Genomic DNA, 25,016 nt, shown 5'->3' on the forward strand with positions numbered 1-25,016 from the left:
GAGTCCGAGGAGAAGGAGGGGTGGGTGGAGAGAGGGTCAACACTGGGAGGGTTCAGGGTGTCTTGGCTGAGCGGTGAGGAGCACAGCTGTGGTCTTGGTGCGTTGCTTGGAGTTTTTTGGCTGGCGGAGATGTGCAGGCTGGGAGCTCTCTCTATTCTCTTCTCTTTCTCTTCCTCTCTGCTCCTCGTTCGTAGAGAGAGACTCCAGCTCTGTCCTGTTTCAGAATGGCTTCAGGGGAAACCAAATGTCTCACTTGCATTTTCTTCCTTCTGTGCTGTTTATCTTTCCAACCCCTGCACCTCTTCTTGTCTTTCTCATCTTCAATCTGTTGTGTATTCTGTTTCATCTCCATTTTTTTTTACTTATCTCATCTGTCCCTCTCCTTCACCATCTGTTTTCACTCCTTTTGCTTTTATTTTTCTCACTTTCGTTGATCCCTTTATCTCTTCTTACAACTTTCATTTGGTGCTTTTACTCCCCCCCTCCCTCTCTGTCTGTTTTCTATTCTTTCTTTGTTTCTTTCTTTTTCCCCCTCCCTCTCTCGTGCCGCCTGCCTATCCCTACAGGACGGGGCTATTCACCCCTGATCTGGCCTTTGAGGCCATAGTGAAAAAGCAGATCCAAAAGCTGAAGGAGCCCACACTGAAGTGTATAGATATGGTAGTGAGTGAACTCACCTTCACCATACAGAAGTGTAGTCAAAAGGTAAAATGCCAAAGAGAACCAACCACTTTCACTATCTCTGTTAACACACAGGTAGGGGCAGACTGATGGCTGGAGATTTATTTAAACACAGCTGACATCCGGAGATGTATGAGAGACAAGCAGGATTTATGATGTAGTTTAAAAGTAGTAGATACGTAGAGTCACTTTGAGATTCAGATAAATATAGTTTTTTCTTTTGCAATTGGAAAATCTTCCCCTCGAAGTTAATGTGGAACTGCATGGTTTTATTGATTTGCAGTAAATTAGGTTCTGTATTTAACATTCAAGTGTAAACTATCCTCAAAGCCAAGACAACTTTTGAATACACCCTTCTAAAAATAGTGCTAATGCTAAAAATTAAGGAAATGTTCAGAAATGAGATGCCTCTAAAATACTATCGGCCATAAATATATTTCATTTTTATTATTGTCTAATATTAACATATTATGCAGTTCAGATTTTAAAAAAAGTTTTTCATTTTTATTTTTTAGCTGTATACATGATACCCTCTTATAAGTTGTAACTGGAACCAAAAATGGTTCTTTGAAGAACCATTTGTGCAAACAGTTATTTAAAAAGGCATCAAAAATGGTTCCTTTATATACCATAAATTCATGTCCAAAGAACTTTGGTAAAATAGGTTATTTAACTTCCTGAGACCTGAGCTTTGGTTGGGCTTGCATTTTAGATTTCTGCTAGTTATTTGGGATAAGGAGTAACTAATAAATATAATAACTGGGTAATATCTAACATCTGATTGTTATGTTTATTATATTTATACTATATTCATATTCACATTCATATTATTATTATTAGTAGCGGTAGTATTATTATGAACAATATGCTCTTTTTGAAAAAAATTATGTCCATGCCAGGTCATAGGAGGTTTTTAAACAAGTTTTTTAAAGAACTATTCTCAAATGTTTTTTCTAATCAGATTGTTCTTTGAGCATTTTAAGTTACATTATTATGTGTAGGTGGAAAAACAAGCACAAGCAGATAGTTTTGGCTATTTATTAACATTTCTTTTTACTTCATTCAACTACAGCCACGTAAGGTGTTAAAATGTCAGTTTAAGAGAAGCACCAATTAAATTAATTAGTGGATTCCTACTAAAACTCAAGAAAGGCTGAATGTATTTGACAGCTATGATTTCAAGAACTTTTATGTATGAACTGTAAATATAGAATTTGTGGCAGGAGGTTCTTCAGTCGGTGATGGAGCTTTAAAGAACCATTTCAGAACCGTTGTTTTTCTGACAGTATATTAACAGATAACAGCTAAAGTTAGTGCCCAATGTCATTGATCCTGCAGGACATTAAAATACTCAATAGATGAATTTTGTCCTGAGGGTGGTGCTACAGGAATAGTCATGTGATCAGCAAACTCAATCAGCTTCATCCTCTGAGAACCATGAATATCTGACAGGTTAAATATTGGACCACAGTGGTGATCAAACAATAGAGCCATGCAGCTGATGGTCAAAGCATCGTCCTGCCCATGATTTATTTATTGACATGAATTAATCTAGATTAACTGACATTACACTGGAATTACTGCAGATTTAACGTACTCTAAAGCACTTCATCCAGCAAATATCAGTCTATCCTTACTCCAGATGTAACCATTTAACCTGCATTTTAGTGAAGCTTTTTTTGTCCTTTGTCTTCTGTCAATTATTGGCCTTATATTGACAATTTAGCAGATTGCATGTTAGATAAGTTTCTTTCATATTTGATCTCATTATGTCTAAAAAAATCATTGATTTAATTTGATTCAAACCATATTTTTCTGTCTTTGTCGGTATGGTTTAATACTCTGGAGTGACTGGTTGTGTAGTTCCACTCACTGACTAACTGACATACTCCGAGCGTCTCTTTATTTCCTCTTTTTGTTTCTCTTTCGTTCCTCTCCATCCTCTAAACCTTTGAACCGGGCTGCTTCCTCGCAATGCAAATGATCTAAACAGAGTAGCAGGACCTCCTTTGGATTTCTCTTCTCTGTCACACTTTTATCTCAATTTCACTTTCAGAGACAAACTGTATTTAAAGAAACTGTATCATAATATACAGTGTTTGGGAAAATCCACAAAGGGGTCAGTTTGAAGTCTTCCTCCCCGTCTCTCATCCTTCCCTCCTGCCTCTTTGCATTGCATGTCGGTCTGAATCAACGTGACTGCCTCTGCCTGATGCCTTTCTTTTTTATTTTTCATTCAAACTAATTGCTTTGCTCCGCTGCCTGTCAACGACGTTGTGTTTCTGTGCCCGTTTTAAACACCACGAACACAGATTTTGACAGACTGCGTTTGTCTTCAAGCTGCAATGCATCTTTCTAGCTGCCTAAATTAAGTTCTTTTCAGTTGTTTTGATGTGGAATACATCCACTTTTTATTGTTTTGTTTCGTTTAATTTCATGGTTTTCATAACTTTGCACTATTGATATGAAAACCATACATATTGTTATCAGATAATAGTTTGCATTTGAAAAGGGACAATGTTGACAGTGCTGACTACTAAAGGAAAGTCAGTTTTATTTCTACACTTGCAGAAGGAGAAGAGCCTCAAGGAACATTTTCGGTTTCCCCACAATTGCCACTATAGAGGAACCTTTTTAGTATAAAACGACCACAGAAATGTTCTTTTAGGAACTGTTTTGTGGCATTTCAAACTTAATTATTGTCATAATTTCTTTAATTACTATCATAATGGGGTTTTTTTTAACCTCAAAACATAAAAAATATGTTGGACGATGTGTAGATGTTCCTAAATATAACAGACAGGCTTTTTTTTCTCATTTTAAATGCAAATGGAGACTTAAGAATTAGTGTTTAGAATCATTTGTTCACAAGTCTTTTGGCAGAAAGTCAGACAAGATCCTAATTTGCTCAATTATACAATGTCACTTTCTAAACTTCGCATTTACTAATACATCTGATATTGTTCATAAGACTATAATCTACCATAATTTCTTAGTATGTTCTTTTAATTGTTAGTGATTTTTAAAAAAAAAATCCCTCTTTTTATATTAGACTAAAACACAGAATTATTCATTTATCATAAATTTAACCAAACTAATATTCTTAAATGCATGTTGAAATTCTGTAATGTACAAATTGATGCTAACTTTTTAAAAGAAAATCAATCAAACACAACATCAGTGCAAGTTTAAAGTGTCGGTTAGGCACCTAACTCTGAAAATGAACCTCTTTTGAGTTATTGGAGGTTCCTGCAGCATCTTCTTCTGTAAATGTATCTGTTAACAGTTCCTCCAAGAAACCCCCAGAGCAAGCAGGGTTCTTTAAATATCTCCAGACTTCCTTGAGGCTCTCCTAATATCATAAATCCCAAATTTACCTCAAAATGTTTTACAAACTCTGTCCTGAGACACTTGATTCAGGAAAGGAAAACCCCTCGCTGAAACAATTTAGTGGTGAGAAAAAAATGAAAGAAATCTCAGTTTGAAAAACATGCCTCATCATCATGTGTTTTAAACAAAAGTTTTAATGCCAGTAGTTCGACTGTCACATTCTGACCCATTATTTTCATGTATCTATTCTTTATGGCTGTCTTCTGCTCTGTAATTGGAGCCAGGAAGCACTAAATCAACTTGCGAACCTGAAAAAGAGGCCTATTGATACCCCACTCACCCCTCCACAAACCATCCAGCGGACATGAAAGACGCATTGCAACATTGCACGAAAACAGCAGATATTTTTTTCTCTTTCTTGCGCTGTGATTTTGGTTTTAGATTTTTCTCCTCTCCTCACACTTCTCCAAATGTGTTTGTGTCACATTGGAGGCCCACCAATGTCTGCGTTCGTGGGTTTGCAATGAGCTCATGGAAAAAAGACCCACAGTGTGCTGGGAAAAGAACGATTTTCTGCCAGGAACATTGTTTATCCTGTGTTTGTGTGGTAATATCACAGACTTTGCACTATTCTTTTGCATTTCTTCCACATTGGCAACTAACAGACACATAAAAGTCCAATCTAACACAAATCCACCCACTGGCCTGGGTGTGCAGGGACTAGAGCTGAGTCTGGGATAAACCCGGATCCCTCAAAACATATCATGTTTAATTGTGTTTCTGTAACGTATTTTGTTGTGTCGGTGGAACTGTGTGTTGTGGTTCAGTGAGATGCGGTTTAGTAGAGCTTGTAAGTTGATGTATGACGGTGTATGTGTGCTGGCATGTGTGTCGGCGTGTTTTTTTGCTACCTACCTACTGTTTTCTGTGCTCACAGCTGGCTCAGTATCCCATGCTGAGAGAGGAGATGGAGAGAATCGTCACTCAGCACATCAGAGACAGAGAAAATCGCACCAAGGACCAGGTAACACACAAAATCCACACAAATGGCACAAAGAGGAAGTGATGTCGTTGTACTAGTGAAGATAATGTTCTTAGTACTTTAAAACAGGCGTGCTTCACTGTGTTTGTAACATTTCTATGGCTGTTATGTTTAATGTCCCTATAATTATCTCTGAAGTACATATAAAAAGCACAAAATGACCAAAAAACAATGCAAAAAGATGCAAAAAACTTACAAACGCCGTGTGTCAGAGGTATTTGCGACCTTTTACTGAGTCAATATTTAATTGCTGGACTAGCTTATGTGTAGAGAAGTGTATAGAAATTGTAATAGAAATAGAAAAATGTCCCCTAGGAAAGAATATCTGGGTCAGTTTATAATTGCAGGACTTTTTGTATCATAGTAGACATTTTTGCTGTTTCAGGTCTAAAATCAACATGGCCACCTATAACCAAACACCACATGGCATTTTTACAGAAAGATTCTTCTAAATATTATATATGCAATTGAGGAAAATTGAAATTTAAAGTTATTTCTAAAGATATTATAGTAAACCTGTTGACATGCCATAAATCCACACTTGACTCACACACTACTTTATATTAAATAACTCAGAAAGTCTTGGAGTCTGGCCAGTCTTTTCTTCAGGAGGAAATGACATCATGTGGAGCAGGTCATGTGATCTGGAATTAACACACTTCCTTGAGAGGTGTTTTTGTAATGGGGAACTTAGTGGAAAAAGATTTCTGGGACACAGATACAATTTGTTATTTTCCATATAAAATTTGATATATTGCCAAAAAAGAAATATCTGTCATGATTATCTCAACTTAATAAAAAGAACACAATCAAAATAATTTTTGAATAAGCTCATTTTATTATTGTTTAGGTAATTAGAATGTGGTTGTTACTGAATTCGGACGGTTATTTAGTTGACATTTTAGTGACATCCAGTCATTTTTTATTAAGTAATTGTTTCCATAATAAATAATTATGGAATTTGTAAAGATATGATCATAATGAACATAAACAACATTATTATTTCTTTTTACTTTTAATAAAAATATATGCAAGATCTATCCCATGAACTCCAAAATCCCTCAATTATATATTGACCCTACTTGTCTGTGTCCAGGTTACAGTTAAGCTGCTTTGGGTTACAAATAGCTGCTATTTACTGATATTGTTTCATATTAGATTATGATTTTTTTTAGTATTCATTTATTCCACAGAGTTAAAAATATAGTTATTAATGATGTCGAATTAAGTGTTCCCAAGAGCCAGGGCTTAAAATGTGAACCTTAAAAACTCGATCCAGAGATAATTAAGTGTTTTTACCTTGTTAATATGTTGATATGGGGTTTGTTACATGTTTAAAGCATATCATGAACTAAATAAGCAGTCAACATTGATGACTGCTTCAAAAAAACACTTTCAGACTTTATACGTAACAAATTTACATAACCATGAACATGCAGGGTGAGTCTTTATGTATCATTAATCAGTGACTGGAGACGGAATTTGACACATTTGAACTCAACAGGTTTTAGCAAGCAAGTTCTTAAAATGGAACTGTGTCATTCACAGAGGTTTTTCAAAGTGCTTTACAGGAAAATGTAAAAGATAAAAATAAAGTAAAAGATGTAATCAAAATTAAATTAAATTAATAGATTACATTAATCAAATACAGTACAGACAACTTGGATAAGATGCAGACAAATTTATATAATAATTAAACAGTGTAACAGCTAAAAAAGACAAAATAAAAGTATGAAAGATGAACAATTAAATGATTAAAAGCGCAGAGAGATTGACTTCAAAACAACTTTAAAAACTTTATCCTGTGTGCTAAATGTGAAACCAAACTATTGTCTTAGGAAGTTGTGAATTTCCTGAGGTGAATATGATCAATTAATGTCAAACACATGAACATTTATTAATAACATCTCTCTCTCTCTGTCTCCTCTCTGCTCAGGTGCTGCTGTTGATAGATATTGAATTATCCTACATGAACACCAACCATGAGGACTTCATTGGATTTGCCAAGTGAGCTTTTCTCTTTTTTTAGTGGACTCATACGGTTCATGTGCAGTTTTAGAAAGAAATAACATCTTTCCTGATGTGTTCTGTTGTGCAGCGCTCAGCAGAGGATCAACCAAATGAACAAGAAGAAGGCAGCCGGCAATCAGGTACTGTGATCAGAAACATGTTGGCTGTTCTGTTTTACAGCTTGTAGAACAGAACCGAGTGGTTCTGTTCAGGCTGCAGGAACATGAGGCCTCCAGATTGAACCCATCCAACTGTGTTTTGTCTGTTGGCCGGCAACATGACATCTGAACTTCATACAGTCGATCCCTCAGGCTCTTTTCTGTTAGCACTTAGCTCTCTGTGTTTGCTCATGCTAAATGTTGCAGAGCTATACAGTATTCTGTTACCCCGGGCAACCGTCCACATCCTGCACAACGCGGCCCTGTGCAGCTCTTGTACACACTAATGGACAACAGTTGTCTGATCGTGAAACAACTTGTCCTTTTTGGTGAAGGCCTCACTGACGTCGAGGTCTGCTACAACATACGAGGGATATATGATAGTTCCTGTGGTTGAAAGCTGCACTAACAGCACCAATCATGATATTATTATCAAATAGAGAGCCAGGGAACATTGTTTTGCATACATCTGGATCTCAAACTGCATCAGAAATAGGCACAGGGACCCACAATGATGAGAAAATATCAAAGTTATTGTTAAAGGGGCTAAGCCAATACTTTAATCCACTGAGAGCCTCCAACCAGGAACCATAAAAACGGAACTGACGCGCTTAATAACCGAACTAACGAATGACAGTCCAACTCGTTTTAACTTGCCTTGAACACAGTGTCTTTATTGGTTTCCCAAAAACTCCAAAGTGCACAAATTCCCATTCAAAAGTTGCAGTTCGGCATACAGCACTCCGCGTTCGGTGTTTAGCAGTCAAAAACTGATTTGTCCCTTTCCAGCTGGAAACCCTACCTAGCCACAAAGGTTCCTACCTTATATAGGTAAAATAGGCAATCAGTTAATTACAAGTGAAACCCACTGACACCAATATAAATTACAGAGCGTATTTCAAATCTGCTCCTACAGTTATTTTTTTAAAAAGATGACAATGTAAATAATATCCTGTAGGAGATTCCAAGAATTGCACAAAAAATGGCAAAGTGTCCAGAAAATATTTACTGAAATATCGAATATTTTTAGAATAATAGGAAATAAAAGCATCACTTAACTAAAAGTGTATGCGTGCAGTAACTAGATACAGTGTAAGCATCATATTAGTACATATTCACGGTACAAAAACAGATTTTGCACGATTTGCACTCTGCTTTTAGATGCACTTTAAAGCACTTATTGTAGCTTCTTCTGCTCTTTACACGTTTGAATTCTGTTCTTTAATCTCTTCAGCTCCTGTTTTCTTGTGTCTGTCACTTTTTTCTTGCTTTTACATTTCTACTGAGTGTTTTCTCTTTTTCCTCCCTTCCTCCTTCACTCTGTGGCTTTTCTGCTTCAGGATGAAATCATGGTGAGTAGCGTGTGTGTGTGTGTGTGTGTGTGTGTGTGTGTGTGTGTGTGTGTGTGTGTTTTAAAGTATGACTCTGTGCATGCCTGCAGGTATAGGCTTCCATACGTATGAGCTCATGTTTCAACACTTTGCATATGTCAGGATATATATGTATATATATATATGTTTAAACTTGTATGTCATTTATTTGTTTTGGGCTTTAATTGACAGTAGATATATGAGTGTGTGTGTGTGTCTGGAATAAACTTAATATTAGCTGCTAGTAGATGAGCAGGTGGCTGAAGTGGGAGATGCTTGGCTGCTTCCCTTTCCTCTCTATTTTCAGCTACGTCCTTCCAGCAGACACAAACACTTAAACTCATGCACACAGTTACACCTCAGTATGGTAAATGTTCTGTAAAATGCTGGTTTTATGTGGTTAGCCTGCAGAAAACCTAAAGGAGTTAAGTTAGGATTTGCTTCTTTGTTATATAACGTTCTTTTTTCAGCATTACATGCATATGTCAGTCATGTGGAAAGGCTTTGGTTTGGAGCTGCTTACTGTATCTTTATGACTGCACTGTAAAAAGAAAAAAATCTGCAATTTTATGGAATTTTTCCTTTATGTTTTCCTTTTTTTTCCTTGTATTTTTGAAATATATGAAATTATCAATCAAATAAATAAAAAAAGAGAATTCAAATGCAAATTAATGTGTTAAAAAACAATTAAATTTCCATTTTTAAAAGATATTTTAAATAGTTTTCAAAACACATGTTAAAGTACATTTGCACATTTATTGTAATTTCACAAAAGTGATTAAGAAATTTATTTGTTTACTAAATTAAACTGTTAAATATGTTTTAATTGCATAAATATATTCATAAAATTAGATAAAACTAGTAACAGAAAAAGAAGATGTGTTAAATAGCTATCTATCTCTCTATCTATCTATCTTTTACTGTATGATTTCTGGCTACTCATCTGCTGGAACATTATCATGTTTTTTCATACATACATGTTTTACAGCGTGAGGTCGGCTTGTGTTGGCAGTAAATAGACGCCCTCCAGCAATAGTTTGAACTACATAAAGAGAAAATCACTCATCTAGAACTGCGTCCAAGAGGGAAAGAGAGTAAAAACCAAAGGAGGCAACAAAGTCATAAAAAGATTTTCTTTTCTTGAAGACATTTATCAAATAAGTCTTCCTCTTTTATTCCCTCTCTCTCCCTAATTCATACAAACTAGCAGAGGTCCGGGGAAGCTGCAGACCTGACATATGGCAGCTCCATAGTTGTCAGTTGTCATAACAACCACCCAGATTAGGGTCAGAGGTTGGAGGCACATAGTAAACAAAGTGGTGAACTTTACTTCCTGTTTATAAATGGATGTCATTGGCCCTTTAAGACCTCGCGGCTTCTGTTCTCATTCAGCAGCTCTTAACTGGGGACTGTAGCACCCCCGAAACCCAAATGTATGACCTCAACACTAAATATGCTGCCGGAGAGAACCTTTGCTTCTTCATGAATAACTGCAATATCTAGCAGGATTCATTGGATGAAAGTATATGCAGCCACATGTTGTTCAACATCAACTGAAATTTTTCATAACCCTCTGAACCCTGAGCAGTTTCTGTGCACTTTTTATTCCTGCCACATTTTTACTCAGTGTTGGCTCTTTTTTTCCTGCAATATAATTCCAGTATTTCTATGGTAACAGCAGACTAGATATAAAGATCATTCAGAAATGTCTTCCTATATGACACAGAATGTCTTAAATGAAGGTACAAAATTTATAGTGAATTTCATTGATTATGTCAATACATAATTATGGGAGTTTTTGTATCATAGTTGACATTTTTGCTGTTTCCAGGCCTAAAATCAACATGGCTGCCTATAACCAAACACCGCATGGCATTTTTAGAGAAAGATTCTTCTAAATATTACATATACAATTGAGTAAAACTGAAATTGAAAGGTATTTCTAAAGATATTGTAGTAAGCCTGTTAACATGCCATAAATCCACACTTGACTCACACATTACTTTATATTAAATAACTCAGAAAGTCTTGGAGTCTTGCCAGTCTTTTCTTCAGGAGGAAATGACATCATGTGGAGCAGGTCATGTGATCTGGAATTAACACACTTCCTTGAGAGGTGGTTTTGTAATGGGGAACTTAGTTGAAATCTGGGGCACAGATGCAATTTGTTATTTTCCATGTAAAAACTTGATATATTTCCAAAAAAGAAACATCTGTCATGATTATCTCAGCTTAATATAAAGAACACAATCACAGCAATTTTTGAATAAGCTCATTTTATTATTGTTTAGCTAATTAGAAGGTTATTTAGTTGACATTTTAGTGATATCCAGTCATTTTTCTTAATAAGTGATTATTTCCATAATAAATAATTCTGGAATTTGTAAAGACATGATCATAGTAAACATAAAAAACACTAGTTTTTTTTTTTACTTTTAATAAAAATGTGTGCAAGATATATCCCATGGACTTCAAAAGTCCCTCAATTATATATTGACCCGATTATTTATTTTACAAAAATGTGCCCATAGGTGTTACAGTAACTCCACATACACCAGATATTTTACTATTTACATTTTTTTTTTTCTGTTTTTACACTTTCTCGATGGGATTAAATGTGTAATGATTGGAGTTTTTTTTTTTTAAGATAGCATGCCTTTCAAACCCAGCAGCAGGTTTTGGGGTTCAGAGGGTTAAATTCTCATCCAAATCACAAACTTTTTGAAGTTACTGAATGCATTGTAACATTATGTATAAAATTGTTCACAGTGGAACACTGTTTTTTCCCTTCTGTGGCATGAGGGTTGTTGTTGTAAGGCTCTGAGACTAATCAAATTTTATTTACACAATAAAATCAAGCCTAAAATCTAAATATTCCTCTCAGTAAAACAGTTTAAACCTTAACGGATTTGTCTGATGTACATGTGCAGTTTTCTTACTGTGAAAAGACCAGCATTAATTGGCTGGAATGCCTCCCAAACACTGACATGCAGTTACCTTATGTCTCCATTTACATACAGTACAGTGTAAAACACTCCCTGCATTTTGCTGCATGATCTAAAAACATTTGACTTGGGCCATTCTTATCGTAGCCTCCTTACTTCCCTCATCCCGCCCTGCTTGCTGTCCCCCCTGCTGCCATCCCAGCAGCCAGCTGAAATGTGCTGGTAAATGACCAACCTTTACTAAATGCCCTGCGTTGGCGTAGCTTTGTAATATTCTCTCCACATTCTCATTCAGCCGGAGAGAGGAGTTAACGATCGGTTCAAGGTAAATAACTCGTGCACCACGTCCTGTATGTGTCTGTAGTGTCTGTGAAGTGGAGAGAGTGAAATACAAGAGTAGTAATGCAGAAAAAAAAAAGAGTGCGAGGGATGTTTTCAGTCATGTAGGTTGAGAGTTTTTGTGCCAGTTGCTTCTCGTCTTCACTAGAAGCTGTTTCATTACACTTTTACTGTGTAGCTGTTCAGTGCACAGGATGACAAATGTGATGCCAAGTTTGTGAAATATAGAAATAGATGGGTGACTTTTACCTGGTTGTTTATAATCGCTTTCTGTTTCTGTGTGCCTGTGTGTCCGTCTCAGGTGATCAGGAAGGGCTGGCTGACCATCAACAACATCGGCATCATGAAAGGAGGAGCCAAGGAGTACTGGTTTGTCCTCACCGCCGAGTCTCTGTCCTGGTACAAGGATGATGAGGTGAGTTCGTGTCAACATACACAACCAGACAGATGCAGAAAGAGGATGTTGTGTGTTTCTACGTGTTTCTGTATTTGTACACTGGAGGATCATTCAGATTTATGGTAGCTGAATCATCTGCCAATCAAATCTTTAAAACATCGGCCAGCTGCTTTATGGCGTCTGATAGACCGATAAATTGACGTGACACTAAAAAATGAAGCATAGGAAGTACACTGTAAATCATTTTAAATCCATTCAGCTTAGAAACATGAGTTTCTCCGCTGCTTTAAAAATGTGAGTTAACTGTGCTTCAGTTAATTCATTAGCTTAAAGTTGTCTTATAAATTGTGAAAGTGCAAAACCAGCTGAATTACATCAACTAAACTTGAAAAAAAAGTTCAATAAACTCAAAATATTAAGTTGAATCAATTAGTCACAGAGACAACAGTTGCAAACAGGCATTACTTTTACATTTTGTAAGTTTTAAGAGTCTTTTCTTCATATAACGATGAGTTTCTGGATTTCTGAGTTTCCATCATATTTAACATTTTAAACTACAAATAGCAAAAGTGTCTGGAGAGTTGTAACTCTCTAGCGATGCATCCTGGGAAGTGTACTGTAATGCTAGTTTTGTTTCTTATTGACTGAATTTATTGAGTCGAGGGAACTCTCAGCTGCTCAAGGGTCTGAAGATAAAAATTTGACATTTTAAGTTAAGAAAAAAGCAAAACTCATTTTAAAATCAAGTAAACCAGAAAACACAAGTTGATTTAACAAAAAATCCTTAAGATGTTTTGCAGTGTAGGATTCAACTGCAGCAAATTACACGCAAAGATTTGTCTTCAAAGATGATTCTTTAAACAAACAAGATTTTTACTTTCTGAATATTTTGCAGGAATATTGATTTTTGGGCTGTAAAGTAAAGTCTGACTGGATTTTTAAGGCCGATATTAAAGTTTGAAAATCTGCACAATATATATAGTTTCTTTTTTGTTCTTTTTGAAGCATAATGTATAAAAACATTTTAGAAATGGATCCTGAAATTAGAACATTAGAGAGTTATGTATTTTACAGTTGAAAAATAAACAACACAGTGCCCCCTGGTGGATGAACTGTGAACATGTTTGGAAAAAAAGCTTTCAATGATTTTCCAATTATCTCTGCAACCCAGTAATTTCCAAAAGATGAATTGTCATATTGAAATGCCATTAAGCAGCATTAATGGCTGTGTAATCTCATGATCTAATGCTGTGATATAACGCTTCATTACATTTTACTGTGGCGGCAATCTGCACAATCTAAAAAAAAAACAAACAAAAAAAATCCCTGTCATCCCTCACGCCATCTCGTTTATAACAACAGCACTTTTTAAATGTTTTTTTTCTCCCAACAAATTACAAAACCAGGAGAACAATTTCATGTGTTTATTCTCCGAGTTTCTTTTCCACTTTCTGCTCCAAAATTCATTCCAGCTCGTCCCGCTGGCAAATGTGACTGTTGGTCAAGTTCGGCGGTCGTCTCCTGCACGCTGAGACGATTTGACCCGACCCGCTTTGTTACTGGACCGACTGGTCAGAGTGGTGTCCCATGATGCTTTGCAGGACTATTAGGAGCTAGCCACAGTCTCAGTGTCTCCAGGCCTTAGCCACAGCCGCTCAGTGTGTGTGTGTGTGTGTGTGTGTGTGTGTGTGTGTGTGTGTGTGTGTGGAGGCTTGAGAGGGCCTTTTCTAAAAAGTCAGGACCCCCCAGCATGTCAGACACCGAAGCTGGCACACACATGTGCATACCAGAGCCCCCTGCCCTGCCCTGTTACCAATTACACACACACATACACACACACACGCACACATACACACACACACACACACACACACACACACACACACACACACACACACACACACACACACACACACACACACACACACACACACACACACACACACACACACACACACACATACACACTCATTCACTCACACAAGCTGCTTCCAATAAACTTACTTCATTTCAAAGGAAGGACACAGAGCGAGAGTGGTGGGACTGAGAGGGGAGGAGGCAGGAGTGTCTCTTGTTAGCTGGTTAGCAGCGAGAGTAACAAGGTCCATGTGAAAAGGGGAGAAAGTGGGAGAAAAGGTAGCACAAAGGGGGGAGGAAGAGGAGAAAGTCTTTTATCGTCCCACCCTTGCTGCCTCCGACACCCTCGCAGGTTCATCCCAAACGCTGAAGAAACGCTCCGTCATCCTTCCCTCCCCTCATCCGTTGCTCCATCTCTGTTCTTTTTGTCTCAGTCTTTCCCTCTCCTTCTCCCCTCCTTCCCTCCCTCCATCTTTCCCTTCCTTCTCGTACTGTATATTTATTTGAACGTGGAGCAAGTGAGAGTGCATGGAGACCTAAAACCAACACTGGTGTTACAGCTCAGCTCCATGGCATGGGTAAAAAAAAAGAAAAAAGAAAAAGTAAAAAGAGGAAAAAAGAAACTTTCCATTATGTTTGTATAGGCTGCTCACACACGCACTAGAAGTTAAAGTGCTCCTGAGGGCTTATGCTGAGCGCCGGCGTGGATGCCGGCCAAAAAACACAGTTGATCAAATTTTTATGCTTAGATTTTTATTTTTTTTTAATGCACCACCGCGTGGTTGGCAAATGCAGCTTTTGCGCATCTTTTCCTTCAATTTTTCGCAGCTAAATTCAGACACATCGACATGTTTCTTGACACCATACTCGCAAAACAGCGCACCGCCGTTTTATTGGCTGCCTCTTGTCATGGGGAAAACCCTTGTCGTAGTCTGGCAACACACAGTCACAGAAACACACACACACGCACACCACCCCCAGACACTAATAATAACTTTCAACCCAACTAGCGGTGCCAGGATGTTTTGGTTAGTGTGTGTGTGTGTGTGTGTGTGTGTGTGTGTGTGTGTGTGTGTGTGTGTGTGTGTGCACGCTCTCAGAAACCTTCTGGTCCGTATTACCACAGGACATGCCAATTCTTTGAATCAGGCTTCTCTGTAGCTTAGAGCTTCTCAAAGCAGAGCAGGGAAACTTGAATGGAGCAACAAAAATGGTTGAAAACAAACAAAAAAAAAAGGCTCATACAACTGTGATTTTATAGCATGTGTGATATTCATGTATTCTTTGTGCATTTATACATGCATATAAGTGGCACAAGCAGAGATGAATGGCAGATATGACTTTTCTCTACTTTAGCGGCTGCGGGATGTATTTTCATTGGGTGCCCTTTTGTGTTTTGTGTGTGTGTGTGTGTGTGTGTGTGTGTGTGTGTGTGTGTGTGTGTGTGTGTGTGTGTGTGTGTGTGTGTGCGTGCGCGTGTGTGTGTGTGTGTTTGGGTTTCCCTGCTCATGCTGTAATGCTGCCAGAAAGCCAGACTCGCCTGGTGATCCCAGCTGTAAACATCCTGGGGGGAAACAGCAGACTGCAGCTTTCAACACACTCGCCAGTAACATATCTGCATATAAGGTGTGTGTGTGTGTGTGTGTGCACGTTCCTCTATATATATATATATATATATATATATATATATATATATATATATATATATATATATATATATACAAAAGTTGTGTGCATGGTTGCAGGGCTCTAAATGGAAACAGGTTGGTTTGCGGTTTTCATTCTTGCAGACGATGCTCTGTGATGGGACACCGTGTGAATGTTTCCGCCTCCCTCTTTTGCTTTTTGTGAGACAAGAGTTCAAAATGGTACGCTGCGGGTTCGCTTTATCAAAGACAGGCTGGCTGGAAGGCAAACTGCGGCCCCAGAGAAGAGGTGGAAGAGAAAACAAAACGGGACGCGAAGCAGGGGGTCCAGCTAAACTTGTAACGCTTCACATGACGTCACCTACAAACACTGAAGCCACAAACAATTTTCAGCGTTTTTTTTTTTTTTTTGCGAGGGGGGGGAGATTGCTATACAAAGACTTGTTTAAAAAAAAAAAAAAACAAAAAAAAAAACGGTGAATAGACAATGACAGAGTGGCTGCTCTTTCAACATTTTTGTATGGTGGCTTCCTGCCTCTCTGCACATTACATGGTCATTTGAGGTAAAGCAGCCACAAGCTGATGCAGGAAAAGCAGAGACATAATTGTACATTTTCATCACGAGTGCAGTGTGATGCTGGGGGTTTACTGTGTGCTTTAGTTATCTTTTTGGGTAAGTGTTCATTTTTTTTTTTCCTGTGTGGTTGAAATTTTTGGTTTCAGCTCCGTATTTTGGGTAGAAAAATAAACAACACCTCAAGAATAACATGCAACCATCGTTTCTATGTGCAAATCTGTACGAAGTGAAGTGAAAAAAAAAGAAAAACGCAGAGAAACAGATTGGAATCCAAGCATCTTTATTTCAACTATTTCCGATGAATTCCACAAGCAGCAGATTTAAATCTCGGTTAGATGACAGCACACAACACTTTAAGAGCAAAATGAACCTTATGGCTACATTTTTAGGACGTCTGTCACTCATAAATCCATGCTGGGCGAGGGCTAGGCCTCTGTGGTGGGGCCTTTGGGTGCTTTATTTAGGCTTGTGCCCAGGCTGGTCCAGATGGACGAGGGGTGGTGCTGCTGTTTGTTCCCACAAATGTGCTCTGGAAGCCCTCTGCAGCGCTTTTAGTTTCTTTTCTTCCTTTTGGACGCTTTGTCCCGTGCTTCCCCGGCCAGCCTAACCAATGTGCAGACTACTGTACAACCACTACTTCCTGAACAGGTAGTCTGAACACTGGGCAGGCGGGCTGGGCGGCTGGAGGATGCTGTGGAGAAAGTTTAGGCTTCCAGATTGAACCGGTACTCACCGCCAGACTCCCAGCTCCTCGCAGTCTGGCTACAAAGTGCTGATCAGGCTGAAGATGGAGCGAGCCGGAGGAGAAGAACGGCCTGTAAAGGGATGGATGAGGGGCGCCGGCAAGGAGGTAGAGGAAGAGGAGGAGGAGGAGGAGAGGTTAGACAGAGGTGATAGCCACTGATTGGCAGATTCAATGACATTCCCTCCTGTTTCCCGCTGTGAGAAGCAACATTCCACACCGAGCTCAAACACAAGACGCAGGGAGGCTTGTTAGATTTACCAAATGTCACAAGCAAAACATTGTGAGAAATAATAAATCCCATCAGAATTTCAATCAATCAGCCGTGGTCTTTCAGCCCGAGATTTAATTTCTTAAAAGACGAAATGAGTTAAAGAAGACAACATGACTAACACACACAATGGATCAAACCCCATTTAGCCCAAATTTGTACAACCTAATCTCTGTTTCCCTCTGCTGAACCCCAGGCCAAGACTAAATAAATAAAAGCCAGGATATTTCGTAAGAGCTTTCAGAGTTAGAAGCATCAACAAGCTAAGTGCTCCTCATCGCTCTTGGTTAGAAACTTATCAGGGAATATTTGTGGTCAGCTGAGATCACGCTAAGTCTGACCCAACACTTCCTACTGAAACGCCGGAATAACTTGTGTCTCCTTGACACAAGCAAAAAAAAAAAAAGAACTTTCCTCCTCGAGGAGGGAATACCTGCGACTTCTTGACTGATGTTTCTTCTTCTTCTCGGCTGATGTTGCTCTTCTGTCCACAGAATCTCCTTTCATTCAACGCTGCCGCACTGTTTAGGAGGCAGAAGCAGCTGCTTGATGGTGTTCTTATTCTACTTCCTAGAGCCAAGAAAAGAAGAAGAAGAAGAAGAAGAAGAAGCGCTCCGGTTATGAGCAAGGTGGACCGGCTGGAGGTTCGACGTGGCAAAAGAACTGGCCACCAAGTTTCCCCTTCGAGAGACAGAAGGAGAAAAGGAGCGAGAGAGAGAGAGGAGATATGGAGGGAGAAAGAGGAGGAGCTCGCCGGCCCCCCATTTTTCCTTTCTCCTCTCTTCTTTCTCTCTCTCTCCTCCCTCTGTCTGGCTCCCCCCTCCTCCCCTTCTTCTCCTCCTCCTCCCCTCTTTTCCTCTCTGTCTTTCTTCTTATGAGGAGAAAGTGTAAGGGTCAAAGGTGAACAGGAAGTGAGATGCATTCATTTGGCGCGCTGTAAAGTTTTGGAAAAGGGAGTGAGCGATTGGCTGCAGAGGGAGGGAGTTTTTTAGTGGGAAGACATGAGGATGTCTGTGTTTTGTGCTCACGCGGAGGCCATATATGTGTTCCGTAAAAAAGCTCCTGCATGTTCCTCTATTTCATGCATCCCCTGCGTTCAGTGCATGTCAGCGTATGCGCGTTTTTTTGGGGGGTTTTTTGGACGTTTTGAGTGATGGATGTGTGTGTAGGAGTGGGGCTGGATGAGAGCAGAGGCTCCACGGTCTTTGTAGCAAGGGCAGGAATGTCGGCGTTTTCTTGGCAAGCGGGAGGAAGCCTTGTAATAACTCCAGATGTGCAGCCCTGTGGTCTCCATCTCGCTCTTGCTCCCTCTGTTTTTACTTCTAAAGCTGATTTCCTCTCCCTGTCCGACTCGAATAAAGAGCCCTTTATGCAGCTCTGCAGCAACACACACACACACACACACACACACACACACACACACACACACACACACACACACACACACACACACACACACACACACACACACACACGCACACACGTATACACCTGGAAACACTAGCACTGATTGCTCCTGTCTGCCAGGAGTCAGAATGAAGCCTCGGAGTGTGTGTGAAGCGAAGAAGAAGGTGAAGGAGGCAAACTTTGAAGACTCACATCTCAACTGTGAAATCACACAGGCTTTTTCCCTCCTCGTTCGCACACACGCACACACACACACACACACACACACACACACACACACACACACACACACACACACACACACACACACACACACACACACATCGCCTCTCGCTCTGGTTCTGATTTACCAGTAGTATGTCACCCCTCCAACCAGTGCCTACATCTCCCCCCTCTCTCCGCCGCCACTCGGTGTGTGTGTGTGTGTGTGTGTGTGTGTGTGTGTGTGTGTGTGTGTGTGTGTGTGTGTGTGTGTGTGTGTGTGTGTGTGTGTGTGTGTGTGTGTGTGTGTCGAGGTCGTGTGTTTGTTTTAGCTATAGTTTCTGAGCTCCAAATCAAAGCAGGCGCGATCCCAGGAGAGACGAGTCAGCAGTGCTGCTAGAGACGGAGGGCCGTGGAGGCAAAGCGAGGAAAAAAATTTAGAAAATCTGAAAAAAATTGCGGGCAGAAAGATGCCCGGTGAAGCTTCGACGCTAAAACGTAGCTGAGAAACGAGCCAGAAAAGAGAACGACAGACATCAATCCTTGCAGGAGATAAACTGGATGATCATTGCAGTTGAGTTTCAGGGTTTGGGGATTGGAAAGAGTGAATTTTAATGGGTGGGTGGGGGGAGTGCTGCGGTTGCACCAACATTGTTTCCACTGTTTGGATGACCAGGCAGGCAGCTTCCTTTATAAACTCTTAGTCAGTAAAGCCAGAAGTACAAGGAAAGTATGCACACACACATCCAGTGTAATCTATGATTCTGTGTTATTCTGTCTCCCCGTGAAATACGACTCGTTAATACGGACATGAAAAGCCTCCAGTTTCTGACTTTGTTTTTCTTGTCTGTGTGTTTAGATGTTGCATTAAAGCGAACAACGCCGTCAGTTTATGTGGGTGAAACTGTACCTTTTATGTGTTTGCATCAGTGCGGGGAGGATTCGATTTTGAGCGTAGATTTATTTGAGACGCTCCAGCCAAACCCAGAGAGGCAGCCCCAAAATATGATTGGCTATATTTTACACATCTGATGTTTCAGTAGAATCTCACGACAAGTTTTAAAACTAGAGGTAGTGTTTCAGTCATTCTTCCTGTTGGATAACGTAGACGTGAACCACATAATAGCTCGGCCTTATTATCTTTCTCTGTTGTAATATCATATTATTATTATTACTTATTTGTTGGAAGGAGAAACAAGGAGATCAAATGTTTAAAGTAGATGCCTGAGTAGAGGGTAAAGGGTCAGGAAACTTTTTTTTTTTTGGAAATATGCTTTCTGGCGAAGAGTGTGATGAGAAAATCAGTACTGCTTTTGTATTTGTCAGTTAAATGTGATGTCGCTGCCAACAGCTGGTTAGCTCAGCTTAGACGGGAAACAGAGAAATAGTTTGTCTGGCTCCGACCAAAATCCATTTACACTCACTGATTAATGTGCCATTTCTTCTGTGTTTAATCTGTAGAACAAAAAACACTGTGAAAATAACAATTCAAGGTTTTATGAAGAGTCGTGTCTTTGCAGTATTTCTCTGCTCATGGCTATCTTCAGGTTCCAAAATGTAAATTTTTTCCTTTATGATACACTCAAGTAACTCTCCTGGAGGAGAAATGGTTATTTTTATTCAGCTTTATTACAATTTCCTTATTGTTTATAACCATACATTAGATTTTTTTTAGACTGTGTATTCTAAAATAGTTCAAATAGTTGGTAACATGAATCTTTATTTTAAAGAAAGCACCCTCAGAGATAGAGAAAGGTAGAAAAATAGCTGAAAGATTCAATCATTAGAGTGATTAATGTCTGTTTGAGGTGTAAAATCTACTGAATTTTATGAAAAGAACAGAATTAGAATGAAAGCAGCAAATATGTGAGACCTTTTAAGGGAGAAAAGGAAAGGTTTAATGGGCAGTATGATGGAAAAATGGTGCCAAACCCTGTAATTAATAAATTGCTGAGTCTCATTGTAAAAGAAAATAGTAGAAAAGTGGGTGAGAGATTGTAAAATAGAAATGAGATGAGTGATGACTGCAGCATGTTGCAGACTGGTTAGGGGATAATTCAAAGTTTATTTTGCCCGTCTGATGAGATAATGGATATTTTATGCTGTTCTGTCTGTAAATTATCATTTTTTTCATTAGTTGTTCCACACTTACCCAGAGCATATAGTCGGTACAAAAATCATTACGGGAGCTAATTCTGGGAGTAAACCCAAACGGACAGAATAGACAGAAAGAAACCACAGAGATGTTTATATTTGCTAAAGAAACCAAGATTCAATCCCATCCCTCCCTTCTGTTACAGTTAATCATCACCTGATTGATTGCAGTAAATTCAGAAATGATTTCTCTGAATATTATTATTGATATCAATTCATAAGGCAGTGGAAAAGAACTTGCATCACCCCAATAAATTAAGAAATGTGAGAATATAATTTAAAAAAAAAAACACACAAAAAATAGCTGTAACAGTGTGGGGGGGTTTGTATTACTCATGTTGTGAGGACATAAATCTTTCTCTGCAGTCACATTGTAAGGATCTGCTTCTCTTCCTAAGACAAAAAGCAAGTGGCTATAATGTAAATCATTAATAATACATTAGTTGTAGCTTAAAGATGAGGTTTAAGGTTCGGTTTGGGTTTGGAAAGTAGTAGTTACAGTCGGGGTTTTGGCGAAGTTTCCAAGAAATGAGCATAAATCAGCGTAAAGTGATGGAAAGACAGCTGTGTGTGGCAGTGTTGTCCTGTTATTGTGTGTATGTTCTTTTGACAGACATTTAAATGTGCTTAATGAGACACAACATGATTTTTTCACACTCGCTCGGCTGTTTTACGGCTTTTAAATAATATTTTCTCACATTGCAAATATTTGTATTTATGGCTATTTGATACGATTCTTATGTTTTTATGTGTTCTTTTAATGACTGCCTATTCCATGATTTCATGAATGAAATACTACTGAATCCTTAAACTTGACATAAGTGAGAGATTTTTATGCTCATAAATATAGTTTTACAAGCCTGGAGTTACTGTAAATGCGTAAGTTTAAAAAAAAACAAAAAACATCCCTTTCCACACTTGGAACTGCCCATCATTGGTAGAATCTTAAAAATATACTCAGGCCAGACACACCCTCTGTCTACTATTCAAAACAAGCGGGTTGTAAAGTGCAAATTTTATATTCTGGCTGTTCATTTTGCTGTATAAAAAGACAAAGCCAGTGCTAGCAGTTCATTTATGTCTGTCCTGTGTTAATGCAACTGGATTACAGCTCAGTTTAGAGAGAAATAGGATGATTTCATTATGCAGAGCTCCTCAGTTCTGGGATTTTCTAATTTTTTCCATAATTTTTCCAAAGCAAAAATACACGTTAGGGCTCAAATATTCGCTACTTTACTCGTGAGAAACCAAAAAGTTGCACATGAAAACCACATGTGGCTTTAAAGAATGTTTACGTTTTACACTCGGGTTGGTTTACACATGTGAACGTTTTACCTCGATGTATTCTGACATGAGAGACGCGCTGCTGCATATCTTTTGTTGCCTCATTTTTGATTTTTTTTTCACAGAAGAAACATCAACTTAGTAGTATATGTGCATGAATTCAAATTTGTGAGGTTCTGTGATTTTTTTGTAAGTGAAGTCGAATATTCCTCAGGTTTTCTGCCACCATCTAGCTGGAATTCTCTTCCACTCAGAGCTTTGTAAAAGTCTCCTGAACATTTGCCTTCCATCAAACCAGAACCGCTAGACGTGTGGGGATTTTCACATGTGTTTATACGGTTAGTCAGCTTGGGTCCCCCTCCTCCTCCTTTCTCTACTCTTTGGTGGTCACTGGTGATTGATCACGTCCTGGCCAGCCCCAAGGTTGTTACACCGACCCTCTGCAGACGTAAATGCCGAGCAGGTAATTAACTGCTCAGCAATTAGCCGCTAAACTGGAAGGTATCGCTGAATTTCCAGCCTGTGGAAGTTTCATTTCTGCACCTTTCTTCTTAATCTCATTCCCACAGGAAGAGCTGAGCAAAGCAGAAAGAAAAATTAAAAATAAAAAGACAAACTGAGCAGCCAAAACTTTGTCACAACAAGGAAATGTGAGAATTCATGTTTCTATCCCGGTGAAACTGGACACTTCAGATTGAATTTGTTCTCCTGAAAAATTTGTCTGCAGCTGACGGGCCAGCTAGAAAAAAATCTTCTTATCGTGACTCTTATCAAGTAGCATTTTGCACGATAGATGAAGTATAAGAGAGTGTGGACGCTGGCGCCCTGCCCGAGGTGATTTGTTATGAGCGTTATTGCACAACCTTGTAGCTCGGTGAGTCATGAACAGCTGCGTGTTTTTTACACATTGTCCCAGAATAGCTCCAATCTCGCTGTTCCCAATTGTAATTCTCTCAGCTAAACCGTATTCTGTTCCTGATTTAAAATTTGGCAACATGAGGGCCTCGCTTTAAATAAAGTCCAAACAGCGTTAATTCAAATTAAATTTTCTCAAATGCTCCTTCTGCTGTTTTTCAAAGACCAAGCATGGGCTTTGCATGCGTTAGTGGGTTTTATGATTATATGCGATGCTTGTAAAGTTTTCTTCTTGCAAAAGTCGATGGCAAAAATTCCCTATAAATTGATTTAAATGCGCTAAACAAGTGCATCAAACCCACTGATGTCTCATCCCATACAACTTTCCCCCGCCCCCGTCGTGTAAGAATCACAGAACTCCATTCTGTGTTTAATTTTTTTCAATAGGGGAATGGCAGAAGAATGGAGGGAAAGAAAAACGGAGGGAGGTGAGGAGGAGGGTTGTAAAAATTGCCGTTGGCTGCCACCCAGGGCCCAGTCTTTGTGGTAATGAAGGGTTAGAAGCAGCGTTATTGCTCCCAGATGCCGTGCGGCTTCTCCGCAGCCCTTTGATGCATGGCCCAAGTCACCAGGACTTTTCTATCAGACTCCCATCAACGTACACACTACCACACACACACACACACACACACTACCACACACACACACACACACACACACACACACACACACACACACACACACACACACACACACACACACGCACACGCACACGCACACACGCACACGCACACACACGCACACGCACACGCACACGCACACACACACACACACACGCACACACACACACACACACACACACGCACTACGACACGCAGCCTTTTAAAACAACATGGACGCTGTAAACGAGTATCCTCTCGGTTTAGCCAAGCCAACTCACTCAGATTTGTTTCAGAGTGCTAATTGGATATGGTTTGTGTAAGCTCGCCGTGTATGTGTGTTTAGCACTTCCATATGTGTGTGTGTTCGTGCAAGGCCGTATTTCATCGGCGTTTTGAAATTGTGTTTGAGTCTCTGAGATGTTTTTTTGGATGGTGTGCCGAGTGGTGAAGTGCCTTTATGATTCCTGAAGTGAACTTCCTCTGGCTTTTCATAATGAGCCTGCTATTACTCACTAGCAAAACAAAACCATGAAAAGTACTTTGTTCACACACTGCTGCAAACACCAGCCGCCGAGTGCAGCGAATTAACTGCCGCACGTGTGTGTTAGGGGCAGAAAATGTTGGATAAATAAAGGTTCTGACAAAGATGAGGATTCGCACCTGTGATTCACGTGTAAATACGCAAAAACTCAACATCTCTGGTAAAAAGGAACACTTTCACGGCTAGCTCTGGTGGTAATGAATCTTGTTTTTAGAAATCTGCCTCAAATACAATGGAGGAGATCGAAATTTTAGCTTGTGATGCTAATGGAATTGAAAAATTCTAATCTAAAAAATTGAAGTGAATTACCTACAGTGACAAATAATCAACTGAATAATAGAATGAATCAACGCTGTAGTTTCAGTAGTCTCATCAAAACAGATGCATGTAGCGGGACTTTAAATATAGCCTCCTTGCTAATGTTGCATTCCCATGCAGCACCTGCAGCGCCTCTAAATAAGCAATCAGGAAAGTCAATGCAACCCAGAAAGCTTAAGATGTCTTTAAAGAGTACAACTTCCAGTCTATCATTGGGGATAACACCATT

General features: G+C 39.2%; 1 protein-coding gene and 1 long non-coding RNA gene across 14 annotated transcripts in view; one reads left to right on the forward strand and one right to left on the reverse strand.

The window, feature by feature from the left end:
* Positions 1 to 25,016, forward strand: part of dnm1a (dynamin 1a) — a 65,755-nt gene that overhangs the window by 26,174 nt on the left and 14,565 nt on the right. For 6 of the 13 annotated variants that reach the window (XM_055019056.1, XM_035954028.2, XM_055019051.1 and 3 more), the window contains exons 11-15: positions 4,949 to 5,035; positions 6,990 to 7,060; positions 7,152 to 7,203; positions 8,562 to 8,573; positions 12,177 to 12,290. In XM_055019056.1, the coding sequence (XP_054875031.1) occupies positions 4,949 to 5,035; positions 6,990 to 7,060; positions 7,152 to 7,203; positions 8,562 to 8,573; positions 12,177 to 12,290 (336 nt within the window). Of the gene's footprint in view, positions 1 to 566; positions 706 to 4,948; positions 5,036 to 6,989; positions 7,061 to 7,151; positions 7,204 to 8,561; positions 8,574 to 11,831; positions 11,862 to 12,176; positions 12,291 to 25,016 lie in introns of all 13 variants that reach the window. The other 7 variants (XM_035954029.2, XM_035954027.2, XM_055019058.1 and 4 more) reach the window with 4 other exon arrangements.
* Positions 16,616 to 18,137, reverse strand: LOC118471163 (uncharacterized). Its single transcript, XR_004848392.2, has 2 exons — positions 17,799 to 18,137; positions 16,616 to 17,167 (listed from the first exon to the last, which is right to left on the reverse strand). It is a non-coding gene; the product is annotated as an uncharacterized LOC118471163 (long non-coding RNA).

This window comes from Amphiprion ocellaris, chromosome 17 (assembly GCF_022539595.1).
Source record: "Amphiprion ocellaris isolate individual 3 ecotype Okinawa chromosome 17, ASM2253959v1, whole genome shotgun sequence".
NCBI classification, from domain to species: domain Eukaryota; kingdom Metazoa; phylum Chordata; class Actinopteri; family Pomacentridae; genus Amphiprion; species Amphiprion ocellaris.